The sequence below is a fragment of the Giraffa tippelskirchi genome, chromosome 2 (genome assembly GCF_054371585.1).
Source record: "Giraffa tippelskirchi isolate mGirTip1 chromosome 2, T2T-mGirTip1v1.2.pri, whole genome shotgun sequence".
In the NCBI taxonomy this organism is placed as follows: domain Eukaryota; kingdom Metazoa; phylum Chordata; class Mammalia; order Artiodactyla; family Giraffidae; genus Giraffa; species Giraffa tippelskirchi.
In genome coordinates, this window is record NC_137276.1 from 81,293,155 (window position 1) to 81,309,834 (window position 16,680).

Consider the following 16,680-nt stretch of genomic DNA (forward strand, 5'->3'; position numbering starts at 1 on the left):
TCTCCCTCGATGCATCTAGAACCTCCCAGAGGAAAAAAGCCAAATCATATTCATCTTGTATCATGTCTCCTCCACCTACCAACAGTCATATGTTGAATGACTTGAGTAAAAAGTGAATGAAGGAGAATCATTAAGTGCAATTCCTTTGCTTTGATATGAAAATGATGTATTATAAAATATAAGCAGGTTAATTATTGGCTCTGTGTATTTTCTTATCTGTAATGAAATAACAACCTGCTTCATTCTTGATTCATTGCCAAAATATTAAAGGATCAAAAATCCTTAATAAGACAACTTATAAGACATGCTTACACAGATAATAATCTAAATTTAACTGTGTTTTACTGTTTACAATTATATTATGCAACTATCGAGAAAAATAATGCTAAGTTATAGTCAACAAATTTTCCTTAAGCTTCCTCTCTGTGATATGAAATTAGAATCATAAACTAGGTAAAGTAAATGATAATTATTCAACTTTTAAAAAGCATTCTTACTTGAAAAATTCACTATAAAATCAGTGTAACCAGTAACTCCCATTAAAACATGAATCACACAAAATGATCTCATTAACAGAGACATATGCATTTGTGAACAGCAAATATTCTTGTCCAAGTTTGGGGACCTCAACATCTACTTCTGCTTTATTGACTATGCCAAAGCCTATGACTGTGTGGATCACAACAAACTGTGGAAAATGCTGAGAGATGGGAATACCAGACCACATGACCTGCCTCTTGAGAAATCTGTATGCAGGTCAGGAAGCAATAGTTAGAACTGGACATGGAACAACAGACTGGTTCCAAATAGGGAAAGGAGTACATCAAGGCTGTATATTGTCACCCTGCTTATTTAACTTATACGCAGAGTACATCATGAGAAACGCTGGGCTGGATGAAACACAAGCTGGAACCAAGATTGCTGGGAGAAATATCAATAACCTGAGATGTGCAGATGACACCACCCTTATGGCAGAAAGTGAAGAACTATAGAGCCTCTTAATGAAAGTGAAAGAGGAGAGTGAAAAAGCTGGCTTAAAGCTCAACATTCAGAAAACTAAGATCATGGCATCAGGTTCCATCACTTCATGGCAAATAGATGGGGAAACAGTGTAAACAGTGACAGACTTTATTTTTGGGGGCTCCAAAATCACTGCAGATAGTCACTGCAGCCATGAAATTAAAAGACACTTGCTCCTTGGAAGAAAAGTTATGACCAACCTAGACAGAATATTAAAAAGCAGAGACATTACTTCACCAACAAAGGTCTGTCTAGTCAAGGCTATGGTTTTTCCAGTAGTCACCTATGGATGTGAGAGTTGGACTATAAAGAAAGCTGAGTGCCAAAGAATTAATGCTTTTGAACGGTGGTGTTGGAGAAGACTCTTGAGAGTCCCTTGGACTGCAAGGAGATCCAACCAGTCTATCCTAAAGGAAATAAGTCCTGAACATTCATCAGAAGGACTGATGCTGAAGCTGAAACTCCAATACTTTGGCCACCTGATACCAAGAACTGACTCATTGGAAAAGACCCTGTTGCTGGGAAAGATTGAAGGTGGGAGAAGAAGGGGACGACAGAGGATGAGATGGCTGGATGGCATCACCGACTCAATGGACATGAGTTTGAGTAAACTCTGGGAGTTGGTGATGGACAGGGAGGCCTGGCATGCTGTAGTCCATGGGGTCGCAAAGAGTCAGATATGACTGAGCAACTAAACTGACTGATTGCAAGGCTTTTGGAAAACAACTAATATACAATATAGTTTATCAGACTTAGAGTACAATACTATTAGAAAAAATCACATGGAATTAAACTGTCCCAATAAGATGTATATATCAAGTGAACTGAGAAAAATGCAAAGTATGAATCCATGCTGCTGCTGCTGCTGCTGCTAAGTCCCTTCAGTCATGTCCGACTCTGTGCAACTCCATAGATGGCAGTCCACCAGGTTCCTCCATCCCACCAGGCTCCTCCATCCCTGGGATTCTCCAGGCAAGAACACTGAGTGGGTTGCCATTTCCTTCTTCAATGAATCCATAATCATAACAAATAAGAATACTGTCACATGCTGACTACATATAAGGGATAACTCAATTAGAGGGACCTATTTTTTCCGTACTGCTGATTATTCTGTCTTATTATTAACTAATTTTCTTTCAGAAACACAATGGAGATAGTACACAACACTCCAAAAAATTCCAAATAATAAGACTTAAAAACAAATAGCATTGGAGATAATAAATTAAAATAGCCCATTAAAAAGTCATGGTAGTAAAATACAACAAATGTCATTCATTTTTAGCTTCAATATCAAGTACCAAACATGCTTCTGTGCTACCTGCTCTCTCTCTCGAAGACTTTGTATTGTAGATGGAGTAAATATTGTGCTTGTCCAGGTGAGTTTCCAAAAATGCTACAGGAAAGGCACCAGCAAAAGCAGCCAGACATTCTCCCAATGCAGAACGTTGCCTGTAAATGGAAAAGGCTTACATTTTTAAAGTCTTCTAAGCGAATAACTGAAGAAGTTATATTAAAATTGGCAAAGTCAACCTAAAAGAAGGACAATAATAGAGCTACTGATAAAAACTACCCTTCAGATCCAACCTCTATATTGCAAAATATCACATGCTTTCCATAGCAAGTTCCATATCATTTTTTTTAAAGCCAAATTATCTGTCAGCTAAAGAGAAGTTAAAAACAGTACAGACAAAAATAACAACAACAACAAACACACTTGTAGATGCCTCCACTAGTTTGGACATTTCATTTGGTTTCCTTTTCTTTCCTTTTTAACACAGTGCTCTAAGGAATAATTATTGCCATATGAATAAATGGATTTTGATAAAAAATTAAAAAAATAAAGTATTAATACTAACACAAATACAACTTCCTGAAAATTTGCCATATATAATTAATTTCAGGGTTATATAAGTAATTTCAGGTTATTATTCACTTATGAAATAGTAAGATATACTAGATGCTAAAGACTATTGATAACACTTAAAACTGACTTATTTTCAAGACAAGGAGGTGCCTTGGGAATCAAACTGTGATCAATTTATTCAAGAATTCTCTTGCCACTGATATATTTAAATTCTCTCTCTCCCTCAGTTATCTACTTAATCCAAGGCTTTACTGGCACCTTAAATGTTTATTAAATATAGAACAATATGAGAGTCTAGGAAATTATGAACTCTTTAAATGACTTTGTATATATATTCAATTTAAAAGTCAATAAAATGGATTGAGTTAAGACAAGATAACAATTCTCTTGGGTAGTTTTAAATTTCTTACTAAAAAATAATAAATAATGCTTGATTATTTAATATTTTAATTAAAATGACTAGATATGTACTCTGCTAGGAGAAAATATCCCTTCACAGAAAGAAACTGAATAAGGTAAAGTTCAATTTAAACATTTAATAACATTTCATTAATAAAAATAAGACATCAAGAAATTACAAAGAGCACAGGCTTTTATTCATACAGACCCAAGTCCTGATCTTACTCTTAACGCTGTTTCACTCAGTGTAGGAAAATTATTTATATTTTTCAAGTTTTTCTTCCCTTACCTAAAAATGAGGACAGAATTGCAAAATATCTGATACATGATATGGGTTCAATAAATGTTTTAAAATAATGATACATACTTTAAGAATTTAATAGCCTAACATGTTTCATGTATGACACCAAGGTAGGTAATCTATTTCCTGACATCTGATTCAAAGTGTGAAAGTGGTAGTTGTTCAGTTGTGTTTGACTCTTTGCGATCCCATGGACTGTAGTCCACCAGGCTCCTATGTCCATGGGATTCTCCATGCAAGAATACTGGAGTGGGTTGCCAATCTCTTCTCCAGGGATCTTCCCAACCCAGGGATTGAAGACTGGTCTCCTGGAGTGCAGGCAGATTTTTTACCATCTGAGCCACCAGGATATTGTGCTAGTCCTTTTATTTCATTAATAATTCTTCTGAATTATTTAATGATTCACTTTAAAATACCAATTCAAATAGTAATTCTCAGATTAATTTTGATCATTTGTGTTGTTTTCTGGAAATAGCAACGTTTCTTTTAAATGACTTGTATAAAAATAACTACATTTTTTAGTATAGCATCATTTTTTCAAAATACCTTTTATTTACCTTCAGATTTTTATTTTTATATTCTCCCAAAATCATTTTACAATTGTGAAGCTAACTGAATAAAATGCACATATATCTTTTTTTAGACTCTAAGAGAATGATCCAAATTTTATCAAGAAAAATATCCAGGCAAGAATAGCAAAAAACAATAGTAACTGCTGAGGTATAAGAGAATTTTGACTACCAGATATTAAAATAAACTACAAAATACTAATAATTTAGGCTAAATGGTACTGCTCTTATCATTCAAAAAATCAAATAGAACAGAATTCTAGAAATATATATTCCAGAACACATTCTAGAAATATAACCTATCATATTTAATATATGATTGAGTTTATTTTAAATCAGTGAATAAAAGAAACATTTAAAAATCATTATGTTAGACACGGTGGATGATTTAAAAATTGAATTTAAATTCTACATAACACCAAAGAGAAACATGAAATTCAGATGCATTTCTAGTAAATTCTCTTCTTAGCCCTGAGATAATCATTTCAGAAGAGGGCAACAGAGGATTAGATGGTTAGACACTTTCACTAACTCAATGGACATGAATTTGGCAAACTCTGGGAGACAGTGAAGGACAGAGAAGCCTGGTGTGCTGCAGTCCATGGGGTCGCAAAGAGTTAGACACATCTTAGCAACTGAAGAACAACAAACGATTTCAGACGTTCTCTGCCTTCCTCAAGCTTCTCATGCTTGTTTTTTCAACCATGATTTGGCTAAAGACACAAATCATACTTCACTGAGACAACAAAAGTTATTAGACACAAACCTAGACTTACCTTCTACTTGTTTCCTATTGAGTAAAGAAAGTTTTGAGTCCAAAAAACCATGTTTTTTGTTTTTTGTTTTTTTCTCTCTTTTTTTTTAAATAAATTTATTTATTTTAGTTGGGGGCTAATTACTTTACAATATTGTAGTGGTTTTTGCCATACATTGACATGAATCAGCCATGGGTTTACATGTGTTCCCCATCCTGAACCCCCCTCCCACCTCCCTCCCCATCCCATCCCTCTGGGTCATCCCATTGCCCCAGCCCTGAGCATTTGTCTCATGCATTGAACATGGAATGGTGTTCTGTTTCACATATGACAATATACATGTTTCAATGCTATTGTCCCAGAATGTCCCACCCTCACCTTCTCCCTCGAAAAATACATTCCTGACTACCCCACGTAATTCTCTGTATTGTGTGCTCCTCACACACAATAACTTGTCACCATTACATTTATCAGTTTACTTGTTCTGTTTTGTTTCTTCCACTTGACATAAGCTCTTTAAGAGCAGGGATCTATCTGTTCACTGTGGTATCCCAGAATCTGACATTTAATAATATTTACTGAATTAACAAAAGAATTAAAAAGTAAATCTAGACAAACGAAAACATGAAAAACCTAGGAGAGCAAATATTTTATTCTAGCTGTTAAGGTATAGTATAAACTTTTTAAAATCATGACACTAAGAGGAAGACACATATGACATAGTTGGTAGATCTGATTATGTAAAAGTTCAAAACTCTCATGACATAAAAACTATCTGTACATTATGTTTTATATATAGGCACTACAAAGGCAGAAAAATGTGAAAAATCATAAGAACAGGAGAAATAACAGACAAGAGGTTAATAATTAGTAAATAGGTTATTACTGATGAGTAAGACACCAAACTAATAGAAAAATGGACAGAAAATGAGAAAAGGTAATTTATCAAATAAATAAAAATGGCAAAGTAAACATAACAAAGTAGCCCATATTGAGTTATCAGAGAAATGCATTTGAAAATAAAAATGATATCCCATTTTAACTATTAAACTTAGAAATAGTAAAAAAGAATAATCAGAAATGAGAAACATGTGAGGAAGTAAGAATCCTCTTGCAAACTTTATAGTATAAATTGAATCAGTTTCTTAAAAGATAGTAAAATGTGTATCATAAACCTTTAATATATGTATACTTTTTAACCCAGATCTCCAAATTCTGATAAAGGAAACAAAATAAATACACACAGAAAACTGTGAACATAGATTTAGCGTTATTTATGATAATGAAAATGAGAAAAGAGTCTATATGTAAAAAATGAAGGAACATTTCAATATATTATGATACTTCCTTAGGATAAAATATATTTTATAGCCACAAAAAATTATTTAAAAGAAGACTAACTTAAAATGCAGATAAAACTTCAAAAATATTTGGAAAAAAATCAATTTTTTTTTCCATTGATCTACTTTTCTATATCTTGGTAATTGCAACTTTATCATTTTTTAAAAGTTTTAATATTTGGTAGGCCACGTGCATACCCATTTATTATTTTATTTTTTTCTCTCAAAATTGTATGGGCTAGTCTCATGCATTTATTCTTCCTAATGAACTTCTGAATTATTTTTTCAAGTTCAGTAAAAAAGCAAATATCTACTTGAAATTGTATTATAATTAAGATTAATTTGAGGAGAATTTACATCTACTCAATGTTCTTCTCTCAGAATATCACTTGATTTATTTACTTCATTTATTGGTCTTTTATTAGCATATCTTCTTATTTATTTTAACTGTTAAAAAAAAGTCTTCTTTTTCTTCTTTCTTTCATAGAAATTTTTTACTAAAGTTATCAGTGATCCCTTTTTTCCAGTTCAGTGAGGACACCTTATCTTACTTGACCTGTCCACATCCTCTGATCCTGCAAATCTTCCCCTCTTGAACTTAAGAATTTAAGAAAAAATTAAACTGGTTTAATAACTACCCATATTCAGTCTTTTATAAGATTCATTAATGCTGTAACGTTTAAACTTTATATTAAATATGGTCTTTACCATTATTGCTTTACATTTTTCATTCATAAATTGGCATTTATTATATCAATAAACATCATATCAATCAAATTCAGCATTTAGCTTAAAGATTGGCTAATTCCTCTCAAGGAATTCAACATATCAATCTGGTTGTTTAGTTTATAACTAAGGAAAAAGTTATAAAGTGAAACCCTTGAAATGAATAATTATAACATCTAAAAAACTATTAGTAAGACATTAAACTCTTAAAATCTTACCTTTCCACATAAATACTCTTGCTGGTTCCCAAAGCATACAAGCTAGTCAGAATTCTATAACATGATACCTGTACATCTTCCACTAAGGAAAAAGAGAATTTCATTTAAAACACTTGTTATCAATACACTGTCCTGAGAAAGTTTAGGCTAAAAACAAAATTATATATCAAAGACATACTAACACTTTAATATTTGGCAAAATATAAGAACATATAAAATTATATTTAAATTCATAATTACATTTTAAAATACAAAATTTAAAAATTATATTTAAATTAAAAACTTTTTTCTCAAATAAAAGTCTTTTCTTGAAGGAGCTGAAAGCATTCTAAAGACTCATGCTCTGATTATACAGACAGAATATTATCAGGAACACTTTATCATTTTTCTTTAGGCATAAGAATAAGGATTTCTTCAAAAATAAAACTAAGCACAAGAATATCTGGGAGGACAGGTATATTTTGACTCCTGTTTCCAAGGTATATAAAGACAGTAACTTTTATTTTAACTCTCAAATGAATAAGAATGAGAATGCTGGAGAATGGAGTGTATCATTTATTTCTGAAACAACCTGGAATTCAAAGCATAAGAAAGTTACTCTTGTAGTTTATAAACCTAGAAAGTAAAACTTCTAAGATGATCTATGATTTAATAAACATGTTCAACAGGCAAAGAAATATAAGAACATTGGATTTCTAAAGTATTCTTGCCTTGAGAACCCCAAGAACAGTATGGAAAGGCAAAAAGATAGGACACTGAAAGATGAACTCCCCAGGTCGGTAGGTGCCCAATATGCTACTGGAGATCACTGGAGAAATAACTCCAGAAAGAATGATGAGATAGAGCCAAAGCGAAAACAATACCCAGCTGTGGATATGACTGGTGATAGACGCAAAGTCTGATGCTATAAAGAGCAATATTGCATAGGAACCTGGAATGTTAGGTCCATGAATCAAGGCAAATTGGAAGTGGTCAAACAGGAGACGGCAAGAGTGAACGTCAACATTCTAGGAATCAGCGAACTACGATGGACTGGAATGGATGAATTTAACTAGATGACCATTATATCTACTACTGTGGGCAGGAATCCCTTAGAAGAAATGGAGTAGCCATCAAGGTCAACAAAAGAGTCCGAAATGCAGTACTTGGATGCAATCTCAAAAACGACAGAATGATCTCTGTTCGTTTTCAAGGCAAACCATTCAATATCACGGTAATTCAAGTCTATGTCCCGACCAGTAACATTGGAGGAAGCTGAACTTGAACGGTTCTATGAAGACCTACAAGACCTATTAGAACTAATACCCAAAAAAGATGTCCTTTTCATTATAGGGGACTGGAATGCAAAAGTAGGAAGTCAGAAAACATCTGGTGTAACAGGCAAATTTGGCCTTGGAGTACAGAATGAAGCAGGGCAAAGGCTAATAAAGTTCTGCCAAGAGAACGCACTGGTCATAGCAAACACCCTCTTCCCACAAAACAAGAGAAGACTCTACACATGGACATCACCAGATGGTCAACACCAAAATGATATTGATTATATTCTTTGCAGCCAAACATGGAGAAGCACTATACAGTCAGCAAAAACAAGACTGGGAGCGGACTGTGGCTCAGATCATGAACTGCTTATTGCCAAATTGAGACTTAAATTGAAGAGAGTAGGGAAAACCACTAGATCATTCATGTATGACCTAAATCAAATCCCTTATGATTATACAGTGGAAGTGACAAATAGATTTAAGGGTCTAGATCTGATAGAGTTCCTGATGAACTATGGACATAGGTTCGTGACACTGTACAGGAGACAGGGATCAAGACCATCCCCATGGAAAAGAAATGCAAAAAAGCAAAATGACTGTCTGAGGAGGCCTTACAAATAGCTGGGAAAAGAAGAGAAGTGAAAAGCAAAGGAGAAAAGGAAAGATAATCCCATCTGAATGCAGAGTTCCAAAGAATAGCAAGGAGAGATAAGAAAGCCTTCCTCAGCCATCAATGCAAAGAAATAGAGGAAAATAATAGAATGGGAAAGACTAGAGATCTCTTTAAGAAAATTAGAGATACCAAGGGAATATTTCATGCAAAGATGGGCTCAATAAAGGACAGAAATGGTATGGACCTAACAGAAGCAGAAGATATTAAGAAGAGGTGGCAAGAATACACAGAAGAACTGTACCAAAAAGATCTTCATGACCCAGATAATCATGATGGTGTGATCACTCACCTAGAGCCAGACATCCTGGAATGTGAAGTCAAGTGGACCTTAGAAAGCATCACTACGAACAAAGCTAGTGGAGGTGACGGAATTCCAGTTGAGCTATTTCAAATCCTGAAAGATGATGCTGTGAAAGTGCTGCACTCGATATGCCAGCAAATTTGGAAAAGTCAGCAGTGGCCACAGGACTGGACAAGGTCAGTTTTCATTCCAACCACAAAGAAGGGCAATGCCAAAGAATGGTCAAACAACCTCACAATTGCACTCATCTCACACGCTAGTAAAGTAATGCTCAAAATTCTCCGAGTCATGCTTCAACAATATGTGAACCGTGAAATTCCAGATGTTCAAGCTGGTTTTAGAAAAGGCAGAGGAACCAGAGATCAAATTGCCAACATCTGGTGGATCATCGAAAAAGCAAGCGAGTTCAGAAAAACATCTATTTCTGCTTTATTGACTATGCCAAAACCTTTGACTGTGTGGATCACAATAAACTGTGGAAAATTCTGAAAGAGATGGGAATACCAGGCCATCTGACGTGTCTCTTGAAAAACCTGTATGCGGGTCAGGAAGCAACAGTTAGAACTGGACATGGAACAACAGACTGGTTCCAAATAGGAAAAGGAGTATGTCAAGGCTGTATATTGTCACCCTGCTTATTTAACTTATATGCAGAGTACATCATGAGAAACTCTGGGCTGGAAAAAACACAAGCTGGAATCAAGATTGCCAGGAAAAATATCAATAACCTCAGATATGAAGATCACACCATTCTTATGGCAGAAAGCGAAGAACTAAAGAGTCTCTTGATGAAAGTGAAAGAGGAGAGGGAAAAAGTTGGCTTAAAGCTCAACGTTCAGAAAACTAAGATCATGGCATCTGGTCCCATTACTTCATGGGAAATAGATGGGGAAACAGTGGCAACAGTGTCAGACTTTATATTTTTGGGCTCCAAAATCACTGCTGTTGATAATTGCAGCCATGAAATTAAAAGACGCTTACTCCTTGGAAGGAAGGTTATGACCAACCTAGATAGCATATTGAAAAGCTGAGACATTACTTTGCCAACAAGGTCCATCTAGTCAAGGCTATGGTTTTTCCAGTAGTCATGTATGGATGTGAGAGTTGGACGGTGAAGAAAGCTGAGCGCCGAAGAATTGATGGTTTTGACTGTGGTGTTGGAGAAGATTCTTGAGAGTCCCTTGGACTGCAAGAAGATCCAACCAGTCCATCCTAAAGGAGATCAGTTCTGGGTGTTCATTGGAAGGACTGATGTTGAAGCTGAAACTCCAATAATTTGGCCACCTCATGCAAAGAGTTGACTCATTGGAAGACACCCTGATGCTGGGAAGGATTGGAGGCAGGAGAAGGGGACCACAGAGGATGAGATGGCTGGATGGCATCACCGACTCGATGCACATGGGTTTGGGTAGACTCTGGGAGTTGGTGATGGACAGGGAGGCCTGGCGTGCTGCGATTCATGGGGTCACAAAGAGTCGGACACGACTGAGCAAGTGAACTGAGCTGAACTGAAGATGATCTCTGATTCAATAAACATGTTCAACAGGCAAAGAAATATAAGAACCTTGGATTTCTAATGCCAACTCTGTTACCACTTTCTGGAGGACACACCATATCATGAATGGCGAAATCATTCTCCTCTCCCATACTTGTTTCTATGTCAATTTGGGACAGGAAGTAATGTTCCCGCTGATTCAAGCAGCGTCAATATTGTGAAACTAGTCTTTGTGTCATTCTCTGCTTACCACAATGGTTTTTATAGAACTTTACTTCACCTGGGAGACCTACATGATTTGAGAGTCTGAGTGAGTGGGTCTGTGGGCAAGACCCACTTGACTGCTAGATACGGGCTTTTATCTTCTTTCATGTTCATATAGGCAGAAGGGAAGGAACTTAGGTCACGTGGTTCTCTTTCCACTCAAGCTTCGGCATTCTATGGATATTTTTAATAACTACAGAATTCCAGACAAAAACAACAGATGAAAAACCCTATGAAAACAGACTGAAATCTATAAACCAAAGACATTTGAGCCATCCTAGTAGATCAATTTTTTCGACACAGACTTTGTCTCAGCAGTCTCCACATTTTGGTAGGACAGCTTGCAGAAACAATTTGCATCAATTCAAATAATTTGAAAACACTTAACGTTGCATGTCCTATGGTAGAACTGCATTAGAAAATTTCCATGGAAAGAGACAACATAGAAAGAGTAAAATTTAGAACTTGTATGTCAACAGTGTGGCAGTAACTATCTATAACCACTACCTTACTGTTCCCTCCTGTGAATTCATGATCTCTCTCTATAATAATGGTTTTGTAACTCAAATGTCAACCTAAAGTGTTCTGCCAAAAAAAAAAAAAATTAATGTAAGCAGTGTTTGATTAATCTCTATGATGTGGCTGTTACAATTTCTGATTGTACTAGTTAGATAATGAAACTCTAATAGATTTACATACATATTAGATCTTCTCCGAATTGATGCTGGCCAATATGCTCAAATAATGATGACAGCATTGGCAACAGTGCCACCGTGGTATAATTGATAATCTGAGTAACACCTTTGGGTTGGTTTCGGGTGTGGGTGAATTGGCCCTGCTTAAGATTCTCCATCGTCTTCTCCAGATCCTCTGCGGCATTGTCCAGGAACGCTCTGAGTGCACTTTTAACACTCTCCAGGCCAGTCTTCATCACAGTCCTAGGGAGGAAAGAAGGGACAACTTATACCTTGTGGTAGGAGCACATGAAATACAAATAAAACATGCTTTTACATCATGTTTATTTGCTCATGACGATATTCAACTTAACTTTTTTAATCCACTTTCAAATAATTTTTTTCCTATATACTTGAAGTTATAGTAACATCACTCCATAAATGCATAATCTTTCCTTAATGCCTTTAGAGTCAACTTAGTTAGGATCTTGAAGCAAACTGTAGTTTTTTGTTTTTTTTTTAACATCCTCCCTACTCTCTCCACCCTCCCTGTGGCCGCACAAATGAGGAACCTTAGTCCCCCAACCAGGGATCAAACCCCAAACCTACCCTCTAAGTTGGGAGCTCTGGTTCAACCGCTGGACTGTCAGGGAAATCCCAAATGGCTCCCAAAGTTCTCATGCTTTATGCTTTTCAACTGTGGTCTCAAATTTTGAGAATACTTATTTCATGACTAACAAAACTTAGGTCCTGAGCCAGTTTACTTCATCTCAAATCCAACAAAACTAGAGTGTTTTGCGAGGCAATGGGTGTGAAAGAAACATTTAATGCTGGTTAAACCAAGTTACCAACTGATACAGACTTTTTTTTTTCACTTTTAACGGTAGAAAATCAGTTTTTTCTAAATAAGTCTCTGAAGACTGAACTCTGTATGAAAGTGACATGCTAAAAGCCACTATTTTGCATAGAAAATCAAGGTGCATAATTGTATCTTCTTTCTTCATTTATTATACAAAACATCTCAAATAAAATTTTAAACATTAAAATGAATAATTCAAGGTATCACTGAATATTCTCTGTGGAAGACTTTTAGGAACTTTTATTTAGATATATCCTGGATAATTAATGAATTAAATGAATGGCTTAAAGGCTGAATCAAGCTAACCAAATTGGTTTTGTATTTGGATTTCTGGTCATGGTGATATTAGGGCAGGGTAGAAAGTGCATGGACTTGGAAATTGGCCTACTTCCACACTTATTATGGAATCTTGAGCTTCACCTTACTCAATTGTAAAAGAAGAATAAAACCCTTATGTTTCCTATAAAACAAATATTATAACAAAATGGAGTACAACTACCATGCTTTGAAGTTAATAACCTGTCCAGAGTTGTAGCTCATTATTTTTACCTCACATGATACAGTCCCAATGCAACTCTCAATTATATACCTACCCACTACAGAAATTACTTGAAATTTAAACAACAATCTGTATCTGATTATATATAAAAATAATATAATGCTCTTGTATTATTGGGCTTCCCTTGTAGCTCAGTTGGTAAAGAATCTACCTGCAGTGCAGGAGACCCGGGTTCACTCCCTGGGTTGGGAAGATCCTCTGGAGAAGGAAATGGCAACCCACTCCAGTATCCTTGCCTGGAAAATCTCATGGACAGAGGAGCCTGGGGGGCTGCAGTCTATGGGGTCACAAAGAGTCGGGCACGACTGAGCGACTAACACTTACTTACTTGTATTATTAATTTATAAAATATTTTCTTTTTCACCTGAAGTCTTCATTACAATTCCAAAGAAGACACTAGCTTTTTCTTCATATTCCTATATATCATTTTTACACTCATTGACTGAGATAAAAACATATCCATTTACCTTGCATCCAAAGTCTGACCCAAAATATGAAGACAGTTGACAATTGATGTTGCATCATTCCCTAAAGAGGAAACAAATAGCTGTATAAACTGCTCTGAGAATTTCTCCATGTTCCTCTTTCTATTAACGCTTGTGTTCCAAAAATTAGTCAAGGCACAACTCAATAAGGATAACTCAATTCAAGGGACTTTTTGATAATCAAGTTTAAAATCATGCAGTTTTTCTGCTTAAAAGTGGTTATGCAAATATAAGTAGAAAAGCAATAAAGCATGTCTCATCAAATAGCTGACATACTCAAGAAGCATTCAAAGCACTGCACCATCCAAAGAATTTTAACTGGATTCTTCAAACATATCCTCCTCCCCATACCAGCTCACATTATTTTTAAATCATATTGTCAACTTTTTAAGTCAGCTGATATCCTCTGTGAAATAAGGTGAGTTAAAGTCTAATGAATTTAATTCCCTTTTAATTAGCCCAAGTATGTCTGCTTTCTTACTGCATTCAACTGCATTAAGATGAATTATTTTGCCTGAATTTAACTGCATTCACATGAACTAACATGCCTGAATGTTGTTGGTCTTTGGTGAAAAAGATGTACCAGACCATCATGTAAGAAAGCATCAGAGGCTGAAGAAGTTAAACGTTACTTATGAGATATCTGAAACGAGGCAACTCCTCTTGAAAAATAAGATGAAACTCAGCCATTTTGATAGGAATATTTCATCACTAAGTACAGACATATGAATCATACAATACATATACTTTACTTTATCATAAGGATACAATAAAGAAAATATGAATCCAAAGTAACAAAGTGACCACTCACAATATAGTCTGACACTCATCACTTCTTCATTTCATGTTTTCCTACGTGTAATATATAAATAATTTCCTGGCCCTTAGGTTAACAACTCTTATTTGAATGTGAGTTTTTAAAATATTTGAGTATACTATATTCTTTATACACAAAATTACCCTAAAATGAATGAATTAAACATACATAGAAATTAATAATTTCCTTAGTATGTGGGCATTTCAGTTTAGTGGTATAACACAAATATGAAAAAATAAATTAGGTATTCATTGCCGAGACTCTTGAGTTCTTTCAGGAAATGTTCTATTAATCTCACGCTTTGAATCTCAGAACTTCCAATAATAATGAAGACAAAATCAGTAGAAAGGCAGAAATTGTCATGCCCCTCTCTATTGACTGGTGGCAGTGCTAGGGCTTCTACTATAGTCCTTAGAAGTATTATTCATTTAATTAGTCATTCACTCAATAAATACACAATAAATACCAGGTACTCTTAAACTTCCAGTAATAAGCTAGAGTTATGGTACTTGGATTTTAATGGAGGACAGACAAAAAAAAAAAAAATCAATATGTTACATAATATCCAGCCACAGTAAAAGTATATATAGCAGGGAATGGGGATTAGAGCAACTGGATAGAGTAACGGGGGAAGTGGTCATTGAGTCTTCCCCAAGAAGGGGGCATTTGAGCAAAGATTTAAATGAAGCGAAAGGACAAACCATGCATATATCTGGGAGAAGAGCCCAGGTGGTACAAACAGATGTGCAAAGGCTCTGGGGCAAAAAATGAACCCAGTGATCCTGGCAATACAGTCAAGATGGCTGCTGTGGACAAATTCAGGAGGAAGAAGGAGAATATAAAGTGGAGACAAGGGAACCAGGTCCTAGAGTGTCACAACCAGAGCAAGCACTTTGGACTTTTTTTTTTTAAGTGCAATAGGAAGACATTTTGAACAGAATGTGAGCCAATTTATACATTAAGAGGATTAATTTCAGTGTGCCAAATTCTGGGAGGGCGAGAGTAAAAGTGAGTTAGGAAGCCCTTGCAGTAGTCTAGAACCAGTGGATTGAAGATGGCAAATTTGGCCTAGGATATTATTGGTGAAGCAATTAAGAACGTATGTTCAGTTTTTGCTTATGTGTTGCATGTTGGTGAGAGGGAAAGGAGACAAGGATAACTCTGCAACTGTTTTGGTGAACAACTGTCTGAGCAGTTGGGTGAATGGTGGTAGGATTCAATGATGTGCAGAGAGCACAAGGTGGGGGATCAGAGAATGAAAGAGGAGGGGAGGGGTGGGATTTGGGCATTCTGCTTTCAACAGGTGAAGTGCAATGGGCCTATTATCTCAGGTTGAGATATGGAATAGGCAACTGATACAAAAATCTGGAGTGCAGAGATGAGATCTAAGTTGGAGCTGTAAATCTGGGTCTTCTACACAATATGGACACTTCTTTAAATCATGGGGCTGAATGAAATTAGTTAGCATGAACATAAATATAGAAGCGGAAAGGTCCAATAACCTCTAATGTTTGGAGGTAAAAACAATAAGGAGGATGCAGTACAGAAAATGACAGGGAAGGCCCAGGAGGGAGAGGGGATACAAAGCGATGCCTATGAATTTCATGCAACCAAAGTCAGCACCAATTCAGAGAGGCTGGCCTCTAACTCTTTTCCTAAAACTCACAGTTATACTGTCCCTTTACACCGATGATCAGTATCTGTACTTTGTACTGAGCCTGGCAATGCTTTTTTCTAAAAGGAGGCTCAGGGCATTTTAAACTTCTATTTGTATAAGCTCGTGAGGTGTGATTTTTGTTTGCTTTGTGCCCTGATGTAGCCCAGCACCTAGAATAGTGCCTGACATACAGCAGGAGCTCAATTAGTATCTGTGGGATGACAATGGGACATGAGTATGAAGAGTAAGAAAGGGCACCAGTGGCTAGACAAGTTCTGTGGGTCAAGTGAACATCTCTATGGTGAATATGAGTTTTCTGTGATTATCAAAGTCACAATACTATAAGCTCAGGCAGGATACACATTTTCGGATACTCCAGATCAGATAGAGTACAACTTTAAATGGAAACAGCCCTCTGTAAAAAAATGGTGGGGAAAAGACCCTA

At 35.8% G+C, this 16,680-nt stretch overlaps 1 protein-coding gene across 1 annotated transcript in view; it reads right to left on the reverse strand.

Moving 5' to 3' along the window:
• RYR2 (ryanodine receptor 2) overlaps positions 1 to 16,680 on the reverse strand; it is an 849,571-nt gene that overhangs the window by 148,162 nt on the left and 684,729 nt on the right. Inside the window, exons 64-67 of the mRNA XM_081569302.1 lie at positions 13,744 to 13,804; positions 11,884 to 12,122; positions 7,193 to 7,274; positions 2,339 to 2,469 (exon numbers count right to left, since the gene is read on the reverse strand). Coding sequence (XP_081425428.1) covers positions 2,339 to 2,469; positions 7,193 to 7,274; positions 11,884 to 12,122; positions 13,744 to 13,804 — 513 coding nt within the window. The remainder of the gene's footprint in view (positions 1 to 2,338; positions 2,470 to 7,192; positions 7,275 to 11,883; positions 12,123 to 13,743; positions 13,805 to 16,680) is intronic.